Source organism: Corylus avellana, chromosome ca7 (genome assembly GCF_901000735.1).
Source record: "Corylus avellana chromosome ca7, CavTom2PMs-1.0".
Lineage (NCBI taxonomy): Eukaryota > Viridiplantae > Streptophyta > Magnoliopsida > Fagales > Betulaceae > Corylus > Corylus avellana.
Genome location: NC_081547.1, coordinates 11,647,678 through 11,669,271, shown reverse-complemented (window position 1 = coordinate 11,669,271; position 21,594 = coordinate 11,647,678). Strand labels below are relative to the sequence as shown.

Below are 21,594 nucleotides of genomic sequence, written 5' to 3'. Positions count from 1 at the left end.
TGGAAGTATGACAAGAGCCAAATGTGCGGACGAAAGAAAATGTACCAAAAGGATGGCAGCACAGTAAATTTTCTAAGAATGGGGGTCTCTTTCTGGACCCTCCAGGCCTAATGAGTCATGCCAACTGAGGTGCATGTAACTTACCAGTGGGACCAATATCAGGATGTCATCTCTCACCAAGTGTGCCCTCAAAAAAAGACCCTCACAGAGAAAACAGAAGCTTCTGGATACACAATCTAGAGAAAAAAAATATCTCCCACCACCCTTCAATCTCAACCGTACATCATGCTGCAGACCTTATCTCCCATGGTCAACATATAATAATAAAGCACTTTGCATTAATTATTTAAAATTGAAATATTACCCATTTCCTCCTTCCTATGTATTGCTCCAAAATAATAATAATAGTAATAAATTAATAATATTAAAAATACTGGTGCGCGATTAACAAAAAAGTTGAGAAACTATATATAAAATGGGCGAGTTTCTGGAGTCTTCTTGAGGCTTAGCGTTTAGGGGGAGGGCTGTGACGTCTCCAAAATTTTCTCTCTCTCCTCCCCCTCTCTGCCACGAAAAATCAAATGCAAGTTTCCGTGTTCCAACCCACAGAGATGTAGCAGCCCAAGTTTTGTAATTCGTCGACAAGAAAGGGTGTGTCTTGGTCTGGTTTGGTTGCTGGTTCGTTTGAGGTGTTTGTGTTTGTTTGGTGGGTTGGAGAATGGCAAATGGAGAAGAGAAAAGCAATGACTTTTATCAAGTGTTGGGGTTGGAAAAGGAATGCTCTGCTTTGGAGCTCAGGAATGCTTATAAGAAACTTGCTCTGGTTAGAATTGGAAAACTCAATTTCTTGACCACTGTTTCAAAGCCTTTTGTTTTGTATTTTTGTTTTTTGTTTGTTTGTTTTTTTTTTTTTTTTTTTCATTAATTAAATCAAATGGATCTTCTTTAAATCTAAAAATATGACTCTTCTTGAGCTTAATTGCTCAAATTTGTATATGGGTTCCTTCTGGACTATTGAAGACGTCATTATTTTGTCATGTTTTTGCAGTTCCTGAAAAATCATTATAAAAAAGGCTTGGAAACGAATTATATTTCGTGGGATTTGGGATTAATTTCCCGGGAATTGTGTGAGTTTGTAAAACATTATTGTAAGAAACATGTTTTGTTTGCTGGAATAGAGATGGCACCCAGATCGTTGTTCAGCTTCAGGGAACTCAAGCTTCGAGGAAGAAGCTAAGAAGAAATTCCAGGCCATCCAACAAGCCTATTCTGGTAATTCAGGTTTTCTTTTCATTTCTTTTTTCTTTTTTCAGTCAAACATTGATGTTAGATGTCAAAAAATCATGATTTTTTTTTTCTTTCGCTATTGGGAATTAATCGGATTCACGAGATGCTCTGTCTTGTTCTTTCTGTGCAGTTCTATCTGACACGAACAAAAGGTTTCTGTACGATGTAGGAGTGTATGAGAGCGATGATGACGAAAATGTGAGTTTCATTCTGCATCATCATCTTGTTAATGTCCTCTTTAGGTTGTGTTCTTCGTGATTGGTTGAAATCTTGGCCTTCTGCTTCTTTGTTTGACCTTTTATACCTATATTTTTCCTGTTTTTCCTCCAAATTTTGCTCCATTTTTTCTCGTCCAATCATTCCTCAATTTTTTATTTTATTTTTTTATAGAGGCTGGTTTGAGGGCCTCGGCTCTTTGTCTTGTTGTTTGGTAAATGTGTCACAGTTTTTGGATATGGTTGTCGGTGGGATTAAATGTACTTACGTTGGAGCCTTAGCAAACAAAAAGAATTGTTCTAATAATTGATTTCACTTCTTATGCTGCAGGGAATGGGTGATTTCTTGAATGAAATGGCAGTCATGATGAGCCAAACACAGTCTAGTGTAAGCTTCTTCCCCCATTGTCCATTTCTTGATTATTGTTTGATTACTGGATTAACTTGTGTTTAGAGCTAATTAAGAAAAACATTTTAGGAAAACCTTTTGTTAATTCCGATGTAGCTGTTTTTGTATTTTTTTCACTTTATTAAAGATGACAGCTTTTCTTACAATAAAAAAAAAAAAAAAAAGAGATGACAGCTTTGGTTGGCTGAGAGTTGACAGACGAGTCGTGATGGTGACGGACCATCGCCTAGCCGCCGCCCGTTAAAGTACAGTACTGTAGCATGTTTAGGCTCATGGATGTGGTGGCCGCATTTATCCGTCAAGTTATCGATTATCGAAATAAGGATATAAAATTATATACGTTAATTTTAGATAAATTGATCTTTATTTTATCTTACTAATCTTGTGTAGAATTTGCTAGTGTTGAAAAAAATTATAATCTATTTTCTTTCTGATAACTCAATATGAAGAGAAAAAAGTATCAAACTTGGGGGAAGAATGATTCCAATGCTAGCATATCTTTGAAATTGTATTTTGATTGGGCAAAATTTACAGGGAAATGGGGAGGAGAGCTTTGAGGACTTGCAGGAGCTGTTTGAAGAGTTGTTTAAAGGGGATATTGACACATTTGGCTCAAGCATACAGACTACTACTTGTTCTACTTCGTCCTCGTCTTCGTCGTCATCATCCTACACAGCTTATTGTGAGAGTTCTAGTTCCAGCAACAAACGCAATTCCTCTGAAATGAATTTTGGGAAAACAAATTTGGTGGAGGATACCTCTGGCTTTGATGCTAACTTTCAGAATTTCTGTTTAGGGGTTAGTACAATCTCCTCTGTTTTTTTGGCCGGGGACATGGTCTCCGCATACTATATATCGGCTATCCCTTGATGCATTTATTCATGATAATGTTATATTGAAGACAGGTGGAGCACCGACAGGATGTCGGAAAGGAGAAGGGAGTTCGAGGAGTTGGAGGAGGAACCAACGGTAGACGAAGGCGTGGCAGGCGGCAAAAGGTTTCATCCGGTCACGATGTCTCCACCAACGACTACTCCGGTTCCGGTATCTCAGCTTGATGATCCACTGATTGCAGCCAGCTTACCATATATATTGACATGATCAAGATAATGGGTTTTGCTTATTTTCAATCTTAATGTCTAGTTGTAGTGTAAGGGGTTCAAGTTTTTTGTTATGTTATTTGATTTGAAAACGAATTTATGAGTTCTTCTCAAAGACTCCAAATCAATTTGTTGCTGTCCGTACACATTTAGATTGAGGTAGATCAATCGGTTGGGATCACGCTTAATAAAGCGGAAGTTATTAGTTTAAATCTTCCTTTTCTCTAATGCCGGAAAAGAAAAAATTGTTGAGTGTATAAGAGAAAGATAGGAGGCGTGACAGAATCAAACATACACGCGTTTTATGCATACACGGCATAAATGCAGGATTGTATAGATGCATTAATTTGGGGCCCTTGGCCCTACAGCACGTGGTTAGGGACCCCACGTGTGGGGTTCTGAATGTAGTCCACACGTCTACCAAAAGCCTCATTCGTCTGCTTTTCATCAGTTTTAACGGTGACACCGATTGCCACTTCCGGGCATAAAAGTGAGAGGGCCCACCTTCATGCAAGCTGCCAAAAATTTCAATCCAATATCTAAGGAAGAGACATGTCATTGGTCTTCTCCCCTCTCAGTCCCACAAATTGCAACAGCTCATCGGGAGAGGCGGCCAATGACGAAGAAAAAAATAAATAAAGTTTTACTTCAAATTGAGTTGAATAACATCAATTTTAATAGTGACATCGATTACTATTTTCGGACATAAAAGTGAGAGAGGCCCACCTTCATGCAAGTTGCCAAAAATTTCAATCCAATATCTAAGGAAGAGACATGTCATTGGTCTTCTCCCGTCTTTGTCCCCACAAATCAATGATAAGAATTGCAACAGTTCAACGGGAGAGGCGGCTAATGGTGTGGAAAAAAATAGATAAAGTTTTTCTTCAAACTAAGTTGAATGAATTTCTTTTAACTTAATATATAAAAGTGACATATGTTCTTTAAAAAGATAATTAAAAAATGACAAAGTTAAAATAAATTTTATTAAAAATTTATGTGTATCTTATATGTTATTAAGAAAATGGCACATATTACTTTTATATACTAGGTTAAAAAAAAAAATTTCAACCCAATTTAAAAAAAAAAAAAAAAAAACTATCGGGAAAAAATTATTTCTCATGGTAGAAAAAAGTGTCCCATTTTGCAGAGGGCATCCGTCAGCTCCATCGTCACCGAGTGTTAACATACAAGTTGCACACACTCTGTCTCCCTTCAATTAGAGAATAAATAAATGAAATGGGGTCTCTTTGATCTTTGAGTCCCGAGACTTTACACATTTAAAACGCAATTTTGGCGTTGAATAAAACATTCTTAGTTCAACTTGCATGTGCTTTTCATCTCATTACACTGTTAATAGCTGTATGCAAGTCTGGATCCGAGTCAGCTCCTTTCATTCAATGCTGACCTCATTTTGTAAGAGTCATGTTGTTTGAAAAAGTAGTGATTTTAAAATAGGTTAAAGAAAACATAGTTGAGGTTGGATAAAATTCGAAAAGCATGTGTTACTTGCTACGCAAAGACATGATTTGACCTATAAAATTATGAGTTTTGAAAAAATGCATTTCAGTATTTGTTGTGGAATATGCAAATTTTTTTATGTTCTCAAATTTAAAGGTGAAAATATGGTTACATTTAGCTATTATTAGTTAAAATTACTAACTGTAACTGTCTAGGTAGTTAGTAAAATTTACTAACCGCCTTCGCCAATTGCTTAGGCGGTTAACCGGCGATTAACGGTTAATAACCCTAATAACTGCTAACTGTTTTTTAAAAGAAAAAAAATCAAAACAATTAAAAAAAATCAAAACAACGTCGTTTCTATGGTAGTACGATAATACCTTACTACATACGACATCGTTTCGAAATTTTTTATACATTTTTTATATATATTTAAACACAAAAACAAAGTTGTTTCATATATATATATATATAGTACGGAAATTCTGGTTTCTGTGGTGATAGCCCCGATAACTATTACTCTGGAATTGAAAATTTATAATCATTTGCCCTTCACAGTGGCACCGTTCATTTGCCCTTCACAGTGTCACCGTTCATTTGTCCTTCACCGTGGCACCGTTCACTTGTCCTTCATAGTGGCACCGTTCATTTGTCATTCACAGTTGTACCGTTCATTTGTCCTTCACAGTGGCACCGTTCACTTGCAGTGCACCAATCACTTGCCTTTTACAAAAGCACCATTACATTTGCCTACCAGGGTACTATTTCTATTCCTGAATACATTTTCCTATCATTATGGCACAATTCAATCATTATTGCTGCAATTTCTCATTTGTCTGCCGACACTATAGTTCTGCTACAGTTCTGCTATAGTTTCTCATTTGTTTGCTGACACTACAGTTCTTTACTTTTACTGTTAACTTTCTCAATGTAATTTTTATTTACTTATTGGATTTTGTCTATAAAAATGACGAATCCCCATCTTTGTAGGACAGAAGCGTTTAACCTAAACACTGAACTCATTCTGCAACTACCCTGCATACTACTTGTAATCTGTTCTGCTCTTGTGTACTTTCACTACTTCTAAATTACGTTTGAATCTGTAAGTGCCCTTGTTAATTAGATATTTTGATATATTTTCATTATCAATCTTTTTCATTTCTCTTCTATACGCTCCAATTTCTTGCTTACTCTGAAAACTCTTGCATCATGCTTATTTTACTTGCAATTACCATCAATGTATTTAAATAATGCACCAATAGTACACAATAGGCCTCATAGAAACCTTGATGAGGCTAAAGGGGCGGTAACACGAGTTAACCTTGACAACCGCACTTTGGCACATGTTCACAAATATATTCTGTTTAATTTGGATGAATTCCATCAATTGCAATATGAGTTGTATTCTTAGCACATGTTACTTCATTTATTACCGTTATTGGTGAATCATAAAACATTTATTTCTCATATATATATGGGCATATAGGAGACAACTTGGATACGCTTCAGCAAGGAAGCAATAGGAGGCGAATGATAGACATTGAATTAGATACACAACATAATGAGCAATTTTGTGATTGATATCGTGACTACGTAAGATGCAAGACATGTATTCCAAATAATAACTTAACTTAAAAGTTTCAATGACATATTAAATATTTTTATTATTAATACTAAATCGTAGGTTAATTGAATGGACGCAACATGTCGCACTGAACTGGGGGTGAAGCTTGTATGCCATTCTAAAGGGCCTATTCCAAAATGCTCTAGAATATAACCGCTACGTAGTTAACGGTTCATTGTTTCGCACTTTGGTCCACGATGAAGGTAAAAAGACTCAAAACAGTGGCGTGTACGTGCCAACCATTGATGGCTATACATATTATGGGAAGTTGACTAGAATAATCGAGGTAGAATACTACGACACCACTAGATATGTGTTGTTCAAGTGTAATTGGGCGGACATAAGAAGGGATAGGGGCTACATGGAGGACCAATATGGGTTCACGCTTGTGAATTTTAAAAATTTGATACACACGAGAGAGCAAATTACTGATGAGCTGTATGTATTATCTTCGCAAGTGTCACAAGTATTTTACGTCGCTGATGAAAGGCACTTAGATTGGTTTTGCGTTGTAAAGACTAAATCTCAAAACGTGTACGACATTGGTAAGGGTGACGGTAATGATGATTCATGTGCCAACTTCCATGAGAGTAAGCCGCTAAACCTGAACATTACTCATGATTTGAAAGTTGTCGTTGAATGTTGCCAAAACGACCTACCTCCAAACGACATGGATATGCATTTTTTTTTAAAATTATTATAATTGTTTATAATTACAATAAATGTATATATATTTATTTTAATATATTTGAATGTGATATCACCTTCCTTATTTATCTTGTAGGTGAAAAACATGTCAAGAAAAAGAGCATGGTCGAAGTTACCAATACGAGATCAGATTCTGGCAATAATACCGCCGTCACAACAATCGGTTTCGTATGCCGACAATGATACACAGGGCTTGCAGGCCGGACTATACCAACCTATACCACCTCAGGATCAGGTTCATGATGATGGTGAATGTGCTAGTGATCAACATATACATACTAACATGGAAAGGTTAATCGATCCACAATTCAATCCGTTGGATAGTGATGATGAGAATAGGCCTCACTCCACACATTCCACACTTGGGTGGGATCATGAGTGCAATGCCACACAGGAGCCGGATGGGCAAGATCATGATAGAGATGACACACAAGAGCTGGATGATCATCTGTTAGCCCATAATGAGGTCCGAACAGTAGGTATGTATATGTTTCGTATTTATTTATGTTATAAAATCTTCTAATGATGTCGTTCATATGTTATATATATTATATATAACCTTATACGTGATTCATGTGTTACACAAATACAGATGAATAAGGAAATTTCATGTGTGGATTTTAAGTGGACCAATTAATATGTGGAGTATCCCAAAGGGGGAGAGGATTGTCGTTGAGTTCAATAGTGAAGGTCAGCCCGTAGGTGTTACCGGTCAAAAATTACGTAGGTGCGCTGTATATTATGTTCGTAATGGTGGTATTGTGGGCATTGGTGCACCTACTTGGAAACAGGTTCCAAATGACAGAAATGGAAAAATCTGGAACATGTTGATGGTATGTGTTTGATGTAATTTATTGTTGTTTTGTGTTGTTTTTTATTTATTTTGTGCATGTTTCTACCTGTTGCGTCCCTGTTTGTTGTAGATGAAATTTTATGTCTCGCCCCATCTACAAATGGATAATATTAAACGGTGCACATTCATGGACTTCGGAAAAAGTTGATAAATTATAAGCATATGGTGAAGAAATCTCTTAAACTCAAAGACGACGATACGAAGGAAAGCGTTCTATAGTCGACGCAACACTTTGGATAAATCAACCCAGCGGAATTGAAAAGCGCCGTCAGCATATGGATGACTCAGAAGAATAAGGTATGTCATGTTTGAGTCACTTACCATATTGATGTAATTGTATGACGCCTAACATAATCATAATGTAATTTATGTAGGATATGACTAAAAAGAACAGGAAATACAAAACAAGTACAATATGCCACACTCGGTTGGCTCGAGGAGCTTTGTCTGTATTACACACGAGATTGTATGTTATTTTTAACATATATAATTGTATTGGTATATATATTAGCAACACTAATAAATTTATGTATTTTTTTTAAGAGAAAAAAAGGGAAAACACCTACAAGGGTGGTCGTTTACGATGTAACCCACACGAGAAAGGATGGCAGTTTCTTCACTACAGACATTGAGGACAAAGTTGTATGTGATTAACTTGTAGATTTAATTTGTGTATGCATGTGTTTATTTTTTCAAAAATACTATAATATGGTAAGTCTTTATGAGTCGATTAATTGGTACGTAACACTTTTCCATAGTCTATATAAATATAGGAGAAGATGGGGGCTCTGAGTTCACTGGACACTGCAGTAAGCTCAAGCTTGACACAAGGATCAATAAATTGGGCACTTGATGACGCTTATGCCAAGGTCATGGGGAAGGCGGAATACACTGCCCGTTTACAAGGAATGGGACCTGGGCATCTACCTGTCAAAGACAGCACACATGCAAATAAATCATTGGCCTCAGCTGCACAAGTCCCTACACTACTTGAGCATATAAATGAACAAGACCAACAGATTTCCAAATAAAACAAACAGATTGTCGTGTTAACATCTGCCTATGTCGACGTCCACAAATTTATGGAAAATTATTTTGTGAGCCAAGGAACGAGCAATGTAAACATGTGTACTCCACATGACACCGAGTGTCCCGGTGTTGTGAGAGCAAGATCATCAGTTGCTAGTCGACTGTGTAATTAATTAACCTTAATTACATTATATTAGTTATATTTACATTTTCATGATTAAAAATGTTACTTCCACATTATAGTTGACTTAAGAACATATATATGATTACATAATATACATTTGCATCTATTTATATGTAGGTGAGAATGAATTTACAAATGAAGATGAGGATGCAGCTGATACAGAAGGCGACCATCGTGGATCATCACAAAGTATGTGTAGATCTTCATATCATAGTCACTTGTAATATAATCTAGTTATATATAGGTTTGCACTTTCAAAATAGTTAGATATAGGTTTGTAATTTATTTATTTATTTTTTTTTGGTTTTATCATTTGCAGGTAATCGTTAAGTGACGTACATATACTTGACCTGTTAGGTTGGGTACATATTTGACGCCAAATGCTAAGCAAACACGTTGATATATTTTATTTCATATGTAATATACAATTTTTGTAAACTCTTTTAAGAGGTGGTACACTTTGTGTTTATGATATAATCATTTTGGATTTAGATATCTTATGAGATATGAGATTGTATATATAAATTAGATATGTATTGTGAGATATGTATAAGATTGTATGAGATTGACGAATAGAGAAAATATTTATGGATTAATCCAATATTTATAGAGAAAATATGCAATACAATATTGTATTGTGTATTGTATATCATGAGAAAATTAAAAAAAAATATGGATTGCTTGAGGAAAATATTTTCTCCATATATTAATTATTGGAGGCGTTTTCGCGTTGTGGAAGTGCTCCCATATTGAAATAGGAGCGCTTTACACGCAAGCGCCCCCTTTTATGAAAGGGGGTGCTTGCCCACATGAGTGCCCCCTTTTTAGAATGAGGTTGCTTCCTAGGCAAGTGCCCCTTTTTTAAAAGGGGGCACTTGCCTAGGAAGCAACCTCATTCTAAAAAGGGGGCGATGCGCTCTCGTTCTAAAAAGGGGGCGCTTGCCTAGGAAGCGTCCCCTTTTTTAAAATGAGGCATTTTTCACCACTAAGTGCCCCCTTTTAAAAAATGGGACACTTTGTTCCAAACGTCCACTTTTCGAGGCGCTTTTTAGTAAAAAAAAGTCTAAAACTTAAATTTTAGTCGCCATAAAAACCGACGTATCCCAACTGCCCCTAATTAAGGGTTGTGAAATCAATAGGGACTTTTTTTTGGCCAAAAATGCCCCAAATAACCATATCACTAAACCTTGTTTTTTGTGTGGTGTACTGCTTTATTTTCATCTTCATTTCCATCACATATATATATATGTATTAGCAGTTTTTTCAAAACCTAAAATCGCTAACCATGCAGTTTTTTCTAATCGCCTTTAAAAGCGGTTAGCGGGTAGTTGTTAGTGCGGTTAGTGGTTAGCGGATGGTTTTTCACCACTCAAACTACTATTTTTCCATTTTTCTTTTTTTTTTCAAATGCAGTTTTAAATTGAGCACTTTTCTCTGAGTCTACACGGCCTACTAGAGTCCCTCTAGCGTCCATCTCTTCCTATTAAAAGCCACGCCACGTTAAGCTTAAAAAAGGGGAAAAAAAAAAAAAATAGTGTTTTAACAAGAAGAGATGAATGCCGGATGGACTCCAGTATGCCGTGTAGAATTACTCCTTTTCTCTATAGGAGCCATGTAATTTTGTCAAATCATTAACAATTAATGGCCTTGCAGAAAATAAGCATGAAATTCTCATATCCAATGAGGGAAGAATGTAGAGTAAAATTTGGTCAACCGGCTGTCAAATGCTCTTCTAATCAAACTTATTTGATTTCATTATACTTTTGCTTTGGAGGATCCTGCTCCCCAACTTTGTTCCCGATCCAACTCAAATTTGTTTGCAATCGATGCATTCAATCAGTTATCTAAAAAAACAGACAAAAAAATTGCATAGCGTGGATAAGCGTATTATGAATTCAAAATAACATATATTTAATTATAATTAATTGTATTTTCCTATAATCGGATTTAATTTCATTTTTACCTACCATTTTGTATTCTCTCTACCTTCTTATAAATAGAGATCTTTATATTATAAATTTTAGGATAAAGTCTACTTAACCTGATGGGTTCTCGTTTCTTGAAGTCCAATAAGGAGTTGATTACTCCATAAGTCTTTTAATTTAAGGAGGAGTTGTAACTCCAAGTCAGTTATAGTTGGGTTAATGGGGTATTATTGGTAACGTCAATGCTAGTGGGGCCAATAATGGTAATTAAGTAGCTTTCAATTTGTATTCCTTTATTATGTTTGTAACTGAAACCTTGTGTTCTTCTTTAAAAATAGAGAACTACCAGTAAAGAGGTTATGCTTAGATATTATCAGTTTATTGTATTTGGAGGTCAAAGAAGATATGTTTTGATATTATCAGTTTATTGTATTTGGAGGTCACAGCTCTCTCAAAGCAGCTATATAATTTTGTCGGTGCTATATATTAATTGATTCACATAATAACCTCATTAACTACCACCCCAATGACAATTTACTCCCTAAACTATCAATTGGGACAATTTACCCCCTAAATTATCAAAATAATGACAATCAGACAATGTACCCCTAATTTTAACAAAATGACAAAATTACCTTTACTAAAAGAAAAACAAAAATACTCAAATTTATTTATTTTTTTTTCAAAATTTTAAGGATATTTTTGTCTTATTAAAAATTTTATAGGGGTAGTTTCATCATTTTGCTAGCATTTGGGGGGGTACATTGTCATTATTTTGGTAGTTTGGGGGGTAAATTGTCGTAATTGATAGTTTGAGTGATAGATTGTCATTGTGGTAGTAGTTTGAGGGGGTTAAGTGAACTTTACACTAAATTTTACTAAGGGAAAATTACAGTTTACCCCCCAAAGTTGACAGCGTTTTTCAATTCGACCAATATTATCCCAAAATTTTCATATTGCCCCTAATTTTTATTTTTTATGAAAAAAAAAATTTGGAGGTGCAAAAATGGCCAGATGACCGTAGCCACTCCGAATATATATATATATATATATATATATATATATAAAATTTGTTATAAAAATAAAAAATAAAAATTATGGGCAATATGAAAAGTTTTGTATACAATTTGTCAAACTACAAAAATTTGAAACTTTGGGGAGTGAATTGCAAAAATTAAAACTTTGGCATTCGAATTGAAAAACGTTATAAACTTTGAGAGGATAAACTGTAATTTTTCCTTTTATTAAAAAAAATAAGATCACCACTTAAAATTCATTTTTGTCTCTCTCTTTGTTCCCCAACTTTCCCAATCAAATGACAACTATAATGGAAATTTTCCAAAAATATCAATAGCTTCTTATTTCCCCCAACGTTTTAGGACTGCAGAAAAAAAAAACGTGAGAAAGTGGACAAGTTGACGAGAACAGAGTATGCAAAAAAAGGTAAAGGAAAGGGTTACAAGTTGGTGTTTGTGGCAACAAGTTGCAATTTAACTATATATGGATTAATTAAATAATAATAATAACATGGATGATAGCAATTAGCAAGTTGATATAAAGTACCATGAAAAATCTTGACCACCCTTCTTTCAATAATGATTCTGACATTACTGAAACTATAATTACGCTTGCACAGCTTACCATGATTGTATTATTTTTGTTTTAACTCTAATTGCACCATCTTAATCAATGTCCAATCTTTGATCACATTCTCCCAAAAAAGAAAAAAACAACAGAGTTCTTTGTCCCTCTTTCTATACTGCTGTCGTTAACAAGTACAACTTGTTATGCTTAATAAAAAGTAGTGGTCAATAACTAGTTCACTAGTTTCTGGTTTAAATCTCTCTCTTTTTATATATATATATATTTTATGGGCCCTGTGAAAATGATATGGACTCAAAAGGTAATAGAAGCTCAATAAACCAGAAGAAAAATATTGGGGATCATTATCCCTGAATAAACAGAGGAAGATGAATGTGGGAACAAGTCAAAGTCCCACAAGGGCCACAACCTCTAAAGGATAGTGGATAGCAAGGATAAGCTTCATGATAGTGATCCCGAGAATCCCGGAATGAATTCCGATAATCTCGAGATACACTCGTATGGAACAAAATCACCGCCTTTCTAGGAGAGCTTTGACATGCCGGGATCTATCTCTGCGTCAAAGTTAATAATTTTTTACTTTAACACTAAGGATCTAGAAATGTATGATATCCAAGAATATGATTTTTGTTTCTTTGTTCTTTTATTTTTTATTTTTTATTTTGAGTGCCCCTATGGTCTGGCCAGTTTGCAAACCACCTATTTTACAGCACCTAACTACCATTTGACACATCATTCATTTAACAAAAATATAAAAAATGAAAATGAGCTCACCTACACCAAATCAAAATGAGAAATACCATGCGAATCCAAGAACATCCAAGCCATGACGCCTAAGACTCACAACGTGGGTCCTTAGGCCAAAGACCCACCGCGTGGGGCGTGACCCAAGGGTCTGACAGGCCTTGACCCGCTCAAATCCGTCGTGACCCGCTTTAAACCCGACGCAAAACCCGTTTCTAATGCCCAAAATCCATTTTTAATACCAAAAAATTCGTTTCTAATGTCTCAAAACTTGTTTCTAATGCTTCAAAACTCGATTTTAGATTTAAAACTAAAACCTAGAATTGGAAGGTTAACCCTTTAAGAATTTTATCAGCCTAAAGGCTACAACCGGTGGCTCACGGAGTCGAAGAAAATAACTCACGGCTGGGTCATGGCCAGACCCAACCGTGCGTGACCCCAACCATGGTTGGGTCTCTGGCCAGACCCGTGGCTGGGTCTCTCTCTCTTAGTCTCCTTTGAGCTCAAAATGAGCTCAAATCCGATGTGGCGGGATGCATTTTATTTTTGTGGGTTTTTCAAGTTTTTGCTATTGTGTCATTTAGGGATTTGAGGTTGTAAATCAAGGGTTTTAAGGAGCCTCCTGACCAAAGTTTAACCCCTTTTTTTTTTTTTTTATTTATTTTTTTTTTTTATGGATGTCTTGGCACTTAATGATATGATATTGATATCAGGTGTCGATATGAACGATGACATGTCAATTGAGACGCAGGTAACATATGACAAATCATTCATTTTGATGGAAAAATAATAAAGGAACTTATTTAAAATTTGGATAAAATCTAAGGACCATATCCTTAAAATTAGAAACCCAATAACTTAATTCAAATAAAATAAAAACATTATATATGATTTTTTTTTTCCTATTCTAATTTATTCTTTAAAATTTAAAATACCTTATTGTTACTTTTATCTTACTTTAGCTCCGCCAAAGATGGAGCAAGGGGAGGGCCAGTATGGGCTCCCCCTCTTTTGAAAATTTTCTTTACTATAAAATATAAATAGCTAAATCTATATACTTGGGCCAAAATAATTAAGCTTGGCTCTTTTTTTTAAAAAAAAAAAAAAAAAAAAAAATTGGTTTGACTCTTTATATAAACAACCCAGATCTATCATAAGCAACAGCCCAAATTTGTCATTAAAAAAATTAGGCATGACTAATAGACTCCAAGAACAAGTAAAATATTTTTTTAACACGGTAAGGGCATCAATTCTCTCTCTTTAAATGAAAATCCTAATTTAAATTCCTGAACTCAAAGACATGCCCATTCAAACTTAGAATCAAAGCCAATCAGATGAATTACCTACATCACTTTATCTTACATTAATCCAATTCAAATTAATACTCCCAACCGACCCTACATCCATTATACACAACATCCAAGCAAAAAAAGAAAAACTTCCTTCCGCGAGGTTGTGGTTTGAACGCGCCGGAACATGGATCACATATTTCACGCGCTTTTGTGTGAACCTGTCACCGCTGTTTGTGGTTTTTTGTTTTTTGTTTGTTTATATTGTTATGACTTTTAAGTTGACGATGTCTAATTTTCAATAGGCAGGCTTATATCTCACTAGTTAAATAAAAATTTTTGTTGTAGGGATATAATCTACCCATGTCTTAGATCTAGTCCGTTAAGAGCAGATCTAGAGGTATGATACAGCTACAACTTAAACCCAACTTTGGCCCAACTTCTAGACTGAATTTCTTCCTCTCTCTAGTTTAAGGCTCTCTCACCTTCAGAGGCAATTTATTTAATTTAATTTTTAATTTTTTATTATTATAATTATAATTATTTATTTTTTAAACTTAAGAGAAAAGTTGAGTTAAAGTTGAGTTTAAGTTGTGCCTTTATCATTTTCCGTAGATCTATGCCAAAAATGAAGTTTGTACATGGGTGAGATCGGAGTTCATGGATACGATTTGATTGTTAGATTTTTCGATGTATCTATGACTTTGTAACCACATAACTTTTTGCTCTATGATGTAAAAGCTTTATGCTCTTAATCTTTTACGGGATAAGAAGATGTTTACCTATTCAAAAAAATAAAAATAAAAAATAAAAAATAACCACTTGACGTCCATTCATTTAACTCTCAACAACTCAACATAACCCAATTTTAACAATCTACCCAGCTTTACCCGCAACTACCGAGTTGGCAAGTTTATACCTTTTAAAACAAAGTTCCGTTTATTTCGACCTAAATGTTTTTCGTTTTTTTATGAAAGTATTCACCCGTCTGAGACGCGGTCAGGACTTGAGGGACTCGACTAAGTCACTACCAGGACTTGGTCAGGATATATATATATATATTCCACTCACCCGCGTCTCAGGCGGGTGAGTGGAATGATGGTGGTGGTGATTTCTTATAGTATTTTTAGAGCATTTTCAAGTTCCAACTAAACATTGGAAAATATAATTTAGACTATATACTATGGTAAAATAATAATACCTTACTACATACGACATTGTTTAAAATTTTTTATACATTTTTTATATATATTTAAATAGAAAAAAAGAAGTTGTTTCATATATATATATATATATATATATGGTACGGAAATTCTGGTTTCCCTGGTGATAGCCCCTATAACTATTACCCTAGAATTGAAGATTTATAATCATTTGCCATTTATAGTGGCACCAATCACTTACCTTTTACAAAGACACCGTTACATTTGCCCATTAGGGTACCATTTTTATTCCTGAAGACATTTGCCTATCATTATGGCACAATTCAATCATTATTGTTACAGTTTTTCATTTGTCTGCCGATATTACAGTTCTGCTATAGTTTCTGCCGACACTACAATTTTGCTATAGTTTCTCATTTGTTTGCCGACACTATAGTTTTTTACTTTTACTGTTAACTTTCTCAATGTAATTTTTATTTACCCATTGAATTTTGTCTATAAACATAACGAATCCCCCTCTTTATAAGGCATAAGCTTTTAGCTTAAACATTGAACTCATTCTGCAACTACCCTACGTACTACTTGTAATCTGTTCTACTCTTGTGTACTTTCGCTATTTGTAAATTACGTTTAAATCTGTAAGTGCTCTTGTTAATCAGATATTTTGATATCTTTTCATTATCAATCTTTTTCATTTCTCTTCTATACGCTCCAATTTCGTGCTCACTCTGAAAATTCTTGCATCATGCTTATTTTACTTGCAATTACCACCTACATGGATGGTTCTACTGCTTTATTTTCATCATTAAAATAATTTCAACTTTACTTTCATCTTCATTTCCATCATTGGTATCATAATTGTCATTTTTCCCAAATTTTCAGAATCTCAAAATCATCTCTCTCAATTTCTTTTTTTTTAGATGACACGTAGGAAAGAAGTTGGTCATAAGTTGGATTTGTGTTGTGACCTTAACATTTTTCATATATATATCTTAAAATCGCTAAGCGTGCAGTTTTTTCTAATCGCCTTTAAAAGTGGTTAGCGGGTAGTTGTTAGTACGGTTAGTGGTTAGTGGACGGTTTTTCACTGGTCCAATTTTTATTTTTATTTTTTTTTTCAAATGCAGTTTTAAATTGAACACTTTTCTCTGAGTAATTCTACACGGCCTACTAGAGTCTCTCTAGCGTCCATCTCTTCCTGTTAAAAGCCACGCCAGGTTAGGCTTGAATAAAAAAAAAAAAAAATTCAAAAGATTTGTGTTTTAACAGAAAGAGATGGACGCGGGAGGGACTCTGGTAGGTCGTGTAGAACTACTCATTTTCTCTGTAGGAGCTATGTAATTTTGTCAAATCATTAACAATTAGTGGCCTTGCAAAAAATAAGTATGATATTCTCATATCCAATGAGGGAAGAATGTAGAGTAAAATTTGGTCAACCGGCTGTCAAATGCTCTTCTAATCAGACTTATTTGATTTCATTATACTTTTGCTTTGGAGGATCCTGTTCCCCAACTTTGTTCCCGATCCAACTCAAATTTGTTTGCAATCGATGCAATCAATCAGTTATCTATAAAAACAGACAAAAAAAAAATTGCATAGCGTGTATAAGCGTATTATGAATTCAAAATAACATATATTTAATTATAATTAATTGTATTTTCCTATAATCAGATTTAATTTCATTTTTACCTACTATTTTGTATTCTCTCTACCTCCCTATAAATAAAGATCTTTATATTATAAATTTTAGGGTAAAATTCACTTAACCCGTTCCTGAGAGTCTAATAAGGAGTTGAGTACTTCATTAGTCTTTTAATTTAAGGAGTTGTAACTCCAAGTCAGTTCTAGTTGGGTTATTGGGGTATTATTGGTAACATCAATGCTAGTGGGGCCAATAATGGTAATTAAGTAGCTTTCAATTTGTATTCCTTTATTATGTTTGTAACTGAAACCCTGTGTTCTTCTTTAAAAATGGGGAACTATCAGTAAAGAGGATATGTTTTGATATTATCAATTTATTGTATTTGGAGGTCAAAGAGGATATGTTTTGATATTATCAGTTTATTGTATTCGGAGGTCACCGCTCCCTCGAAGCAGCCATATAATTTTGTGAGTGCTTTATATTAATTGATTCACATAATAACCCTCTTAAACTACCACTTCAATGACAATCTACCCTCCAAATTATCAATTGCAAGAATTTACCCTAAAAACTACCAAAACAATGACAATGTACTCCTAATTTTAACAAAATGATGAAATTACCCTTACTAAAAGAAAAACAAAAATACTCAAATTTAATTTTTTTTTCCAAAATTTTAAGGGTATTTTTGTCTTATTGAAAATTTTATAGGGGTAGTTTCGTCATTTTGCTAGCATTGGGGGGTACATTGTCATTGTTTTGGTAGTTTGGAGGGTAAATTGTCGCAATTGATAGTTTGAGAGGTATATTGTCATTGGGGTAGTAGTTTGAAGGGGTTAAGTGGACTTTATCCTAAATTTTATTAAGGGAAAATTACAGTTTACCCCCCCCAAAGTTGACAGTGTTTTTCAATTCGGATACCAAAGTTTCAATTTTCGCAATCTACCCCAACAAAGTTCCAATTTTTTTCAATTCGACCAATATTATCCCAAAATTCCCATATTATCCATAATTTTTATTTTTTATGAAAAAAAAAAACAAATTTGGGGGGTGCAAAAATGGCCAGATGGCCCTAGCTACCCCGATTTTTTTAAAATTTTTTTTTAAAAAAATAAAAAAATAAAAATTAGCTGTAATATGGAAAGTTTTGGATATAATTGGTCAAACTCCAAAAATTTGAAACTTTGGGGGGTAGATTGCAAAAATTAAAATTTTGGTATTCGAATTGAAAAATGTTGTCAACTTTGGAGAGATAAACTGTAATTTTTCCTTTTATTAAAAAAATAAGAGCACCACTTAAAATTCATTTCTTTCTCTCTCTTTGTTTCCCAACTTTCCCAATCAAATGACAACTAAAATGGAAATTTTCCAAAAATATCAATAGCTTCTTATTTCCCCCTAACGTTTTAGGATTGCAGACAAAAAAAAAAACGTGAGAAAGTGGACAAGTTGACGAGAATAGAGTATGCAAAAAAAGGTAAAGGAAAGGGTTACAAGTTGATGTTTGTGGCAACAAGTTGCAATTTAACTATATATGGATTAATTAAATAATAATAATAATAATAATAACATGGATGATAGCAATTAGCAAGTTGATATAAAGTAACGTGAAAAATCTCGACCACCCTTCTTTCAATAATGATTCTGACATTACTGAAACTATAATTACGCTTGCACAGCTTACCATTTTTGTATTATTTTTGTTTTAACTCTAATTGCACCATCTTAATCAATGTCCAATCTTTGATCACATTCTCCCAAAAAAGAACAAAACAACAGAGTTCTTTGTCCCTCTTTCTATACGGCTGTCGGCTGTCGTTAACAAGTACAACTCGTTATATTTAATAAAAGGTAGTTTAGTACTATATCTTATAAAGCAGATGTTATTAGTTTAAATTTTTCTTTATTTTCTTATCGTTATATATATATATATATATATATATATATATATATATATTGCCCACTATGAAAATGATATGGACTCAAAAGGTAATAGAAGCCCAATAAACCATAAGAAAATATTGGGGATCATTATCCCTGAATAAACAGAGGAAGAGGAATGTGGGAACAATTCAAAGTCCCACGGCCACAAGGGCCAAAAGCTCTAAAGTATAACAAGGATAAGCTTCATGATAGTGATCCCCAGAATCCCGGAATGAATTCCGAGAATCCCGGAATGAATTCCGATAATCTTGAGATACAATCGTATGGAACAAAATCACAGCCTTTCTAGGAGAGCTTTGACATGCCGGGATCCATCTCTGCTTCAAAGTTAATGATTTTTTCCTTTAACACTAAGGATCTAGAAGTTTTTGATATGGAAGAATATGATTTTTGTTTTTCGAGTTGGTCTTTTATTTTTTATTTTTTATTTTTGTTTTTCTATAGAAGTCTTGGTACTTAATGATATGATATTGATATTAGGTGTCTATATGGACGATGACATGTCAATTGCGACACAGGTAACATATGACAAATCATTTATTTTGACGGAAAAATAATAAAGAGACTTATTTAAAATTAAGGTAAAATCTAAGAACCATATCCTTGAAATTAAAAACCCAATAACTTAATTCAAGTAAAATAAAACTCTATATATGATTTTTTTTTTTTCCTATTCCAATTTATTCTTTAAAATTTAAAATACCTTATTGTTACTTTTATCTTACTTTAGCTCGGCAAAAGATGGAGCGAGGGGAGGGCCGATATGGGCTATGATTCTCCCCCTCTTTTGAAAATTTTCTTTACTATAATACATAAATAGCTAAATCTATATATTTTGGCCAAAATAATTAAGCTTGGCTCTGGTTTTTTTTTTTTTTTTTTTTTTTTTAAAAAAAAGGGGAGGTTTGGCTCTTTATATAAACAACCCAAATCTAACATAAGCAACAATCCAAATTTGTCAATAAAAAAATTAGGCATGAGTAATAGACTCTAACACTGTAAGGGCATCAATTCTCTCTCTTTAAATGAAAATCCTAATTTAAATTCCTGAACTCAAAGACATGCCCAATCAAACTTAGAATCAAAGCCAAATGAATTACCTAACTTTATCTTACATTAATCCAATTCAGATTAATACTCCCAACCGACCCTATATCCGTTATACACAACATCCAAGCAAAAAAGAAAAACTTTCTTTCACGAGGTTGTGGTTTGAACGCACCGGAGCGTGGTTTTTTGTTTTTTGTTTGTTTATATTGTTATGGCTTTTAAGTTGATGATGTCTAATTTTTCAGTGGAAAGGCTTATCTCTTACCGTTAAATAAAAACTTTTGTTGTAGGAATATGATCTACCTATTTCTTAGATCTAGTCTGCCAAGAGCAGATCTAGAGGTATGATACAACTACAACTTAAACTCAACTTTGGTCAAACTTCTAAACCAAATTTATCTCTCTCTAGTTTAAGGCTCTCTCTCTCTTCCACAGGCTTTTTTTTTAACTTAAGAGAAAAGTTGGGCTAAAGTTGAGTTGAAGTTGTGCCTTTATAATTTTCCGCAGATCTATGTCAAAAATGAAGTTTGTACATGGGTGAGATTGGAGTTTATGAATACGATTTGATTGTTAGATTTTTTCATGTATCTACGACTTTGCAACCACATACCTTTATGCTCTATGATGTAAGAGTTTTATGCTCTTAATCTTTTATGGGATGAGAAGATGTTTGCCTATTAAAAAAGAAAAAAAAAAAAAAAAAAACTACTTGACGTCCATTCATTCAACTCTCAACAACTCAACATAACCCAATTTTAACAATCTACCCAGCTTTACCCGCAACTACCAAGTTGGCAAGTTTATACCTTTTAAAACAAAGTTCCTTTTATTTCGATCTAAAATGTTTTTTTTTTTGTTAGAAAATGTTTTTCCTTTTTTTATGAAAGTTTTTTAGTGTTTGGCGTGTATAAAAAATCATATATATACTTTAAATTACGAAAATGTTCTGGCCAAGTCTTGGTAGTGACTTGGCTGAGCCCTCGAGTCCTGATCGGGTCTCGGGCGGGTGAGTGGAATGATGGTGGTGGTGATTTCTTATAGTATTTTTAGAGCATTTTCAAGTTCCAACTAAACATTGGAAAATATTTTTTAGACTATTCTCTGGTTTGCAATCAAATACTAGTGTTGGGCTGGATGTCATTTTATTTGTTGAGCTGTTACTACTGGATTTCAACACAAAAGTCGACTCTTTCATATGAAATGGTCTAGCAAGAGCAGTGTTATTAACCCAATTTTTTCAATTGAATGCAGTGACGTGTCTCCTTGATTAGGGCTCATTAAATAGAACTGGTTTCTGAAATATTGGGAATTGTAAGACTTTACAACTATTAAAAAAAAAAAAAAAAAAATCATTATTAAAAATTCCTA

At 34.0% G+C, this 21,594-nt stretch overlaps 1 protein-coding gene across 2 annotated transcripts; it reads left to right on the top strand.

Annotated features, from left to right (window-relative positions):
* The first annotated feature begins 492 nt into the window (after window positions 1–492).
* Window positions 493–3,107, top strand: LOC132186944 (uncharacterized). Of its 2 annotated transcripts, none has more exons than XM_059601070.1 (6): window positions 493–823; window positions 1,179–1,272; window positions 1,418–1,485; window positions 1,834–1,890; window positions 2,446–2,709; window positions 2,813–2,938. In XM_059601070.1, exons 1-6 carry the CDS (start codon window positions 719–721, stop codon window positions 2,882–2,884), a joined length of 660 nt encoding a protein of 219 aa, XP_059457053.1. In that variant the 5' UTR covers window positions 493–718; the 3' UTR covers window positions 2,885–2,938. The 2 variants fall into 2 exon arrangements, with proteins under 2 accessions (XP_059457053.1, XP_059457052.1); XM_059601069.1 differs by having other exon boundaries at window positions 494–823; window positions 2,817–3,107.
* Window positions 3,108–21,594: the final 18,487 nt, after the last annotated feature.

Coding starts and splice junctions, on each gene's coding strand:
- LOC132186944 (XM_059601069.1), top strand. CDS start 719: ATGGCAAATGGAGAAGAGAAAAGCAATGACTTTTATCAAGTGTTGGGG. Junction 1,273..1,417: donor CATCCAACAAGCCTATTCTG/GTAATTCAGGTT, acceptor CTTTCTGTGCAG/TTCTATCTGACACGAACAAA. Junction 1,486..1,833: donor AGAGCGATGATGACGAAAAT/GTGAGTTTCATT, acceptor CTTATGCTGCAG/GGAATGGGTGATTTCTTGAA.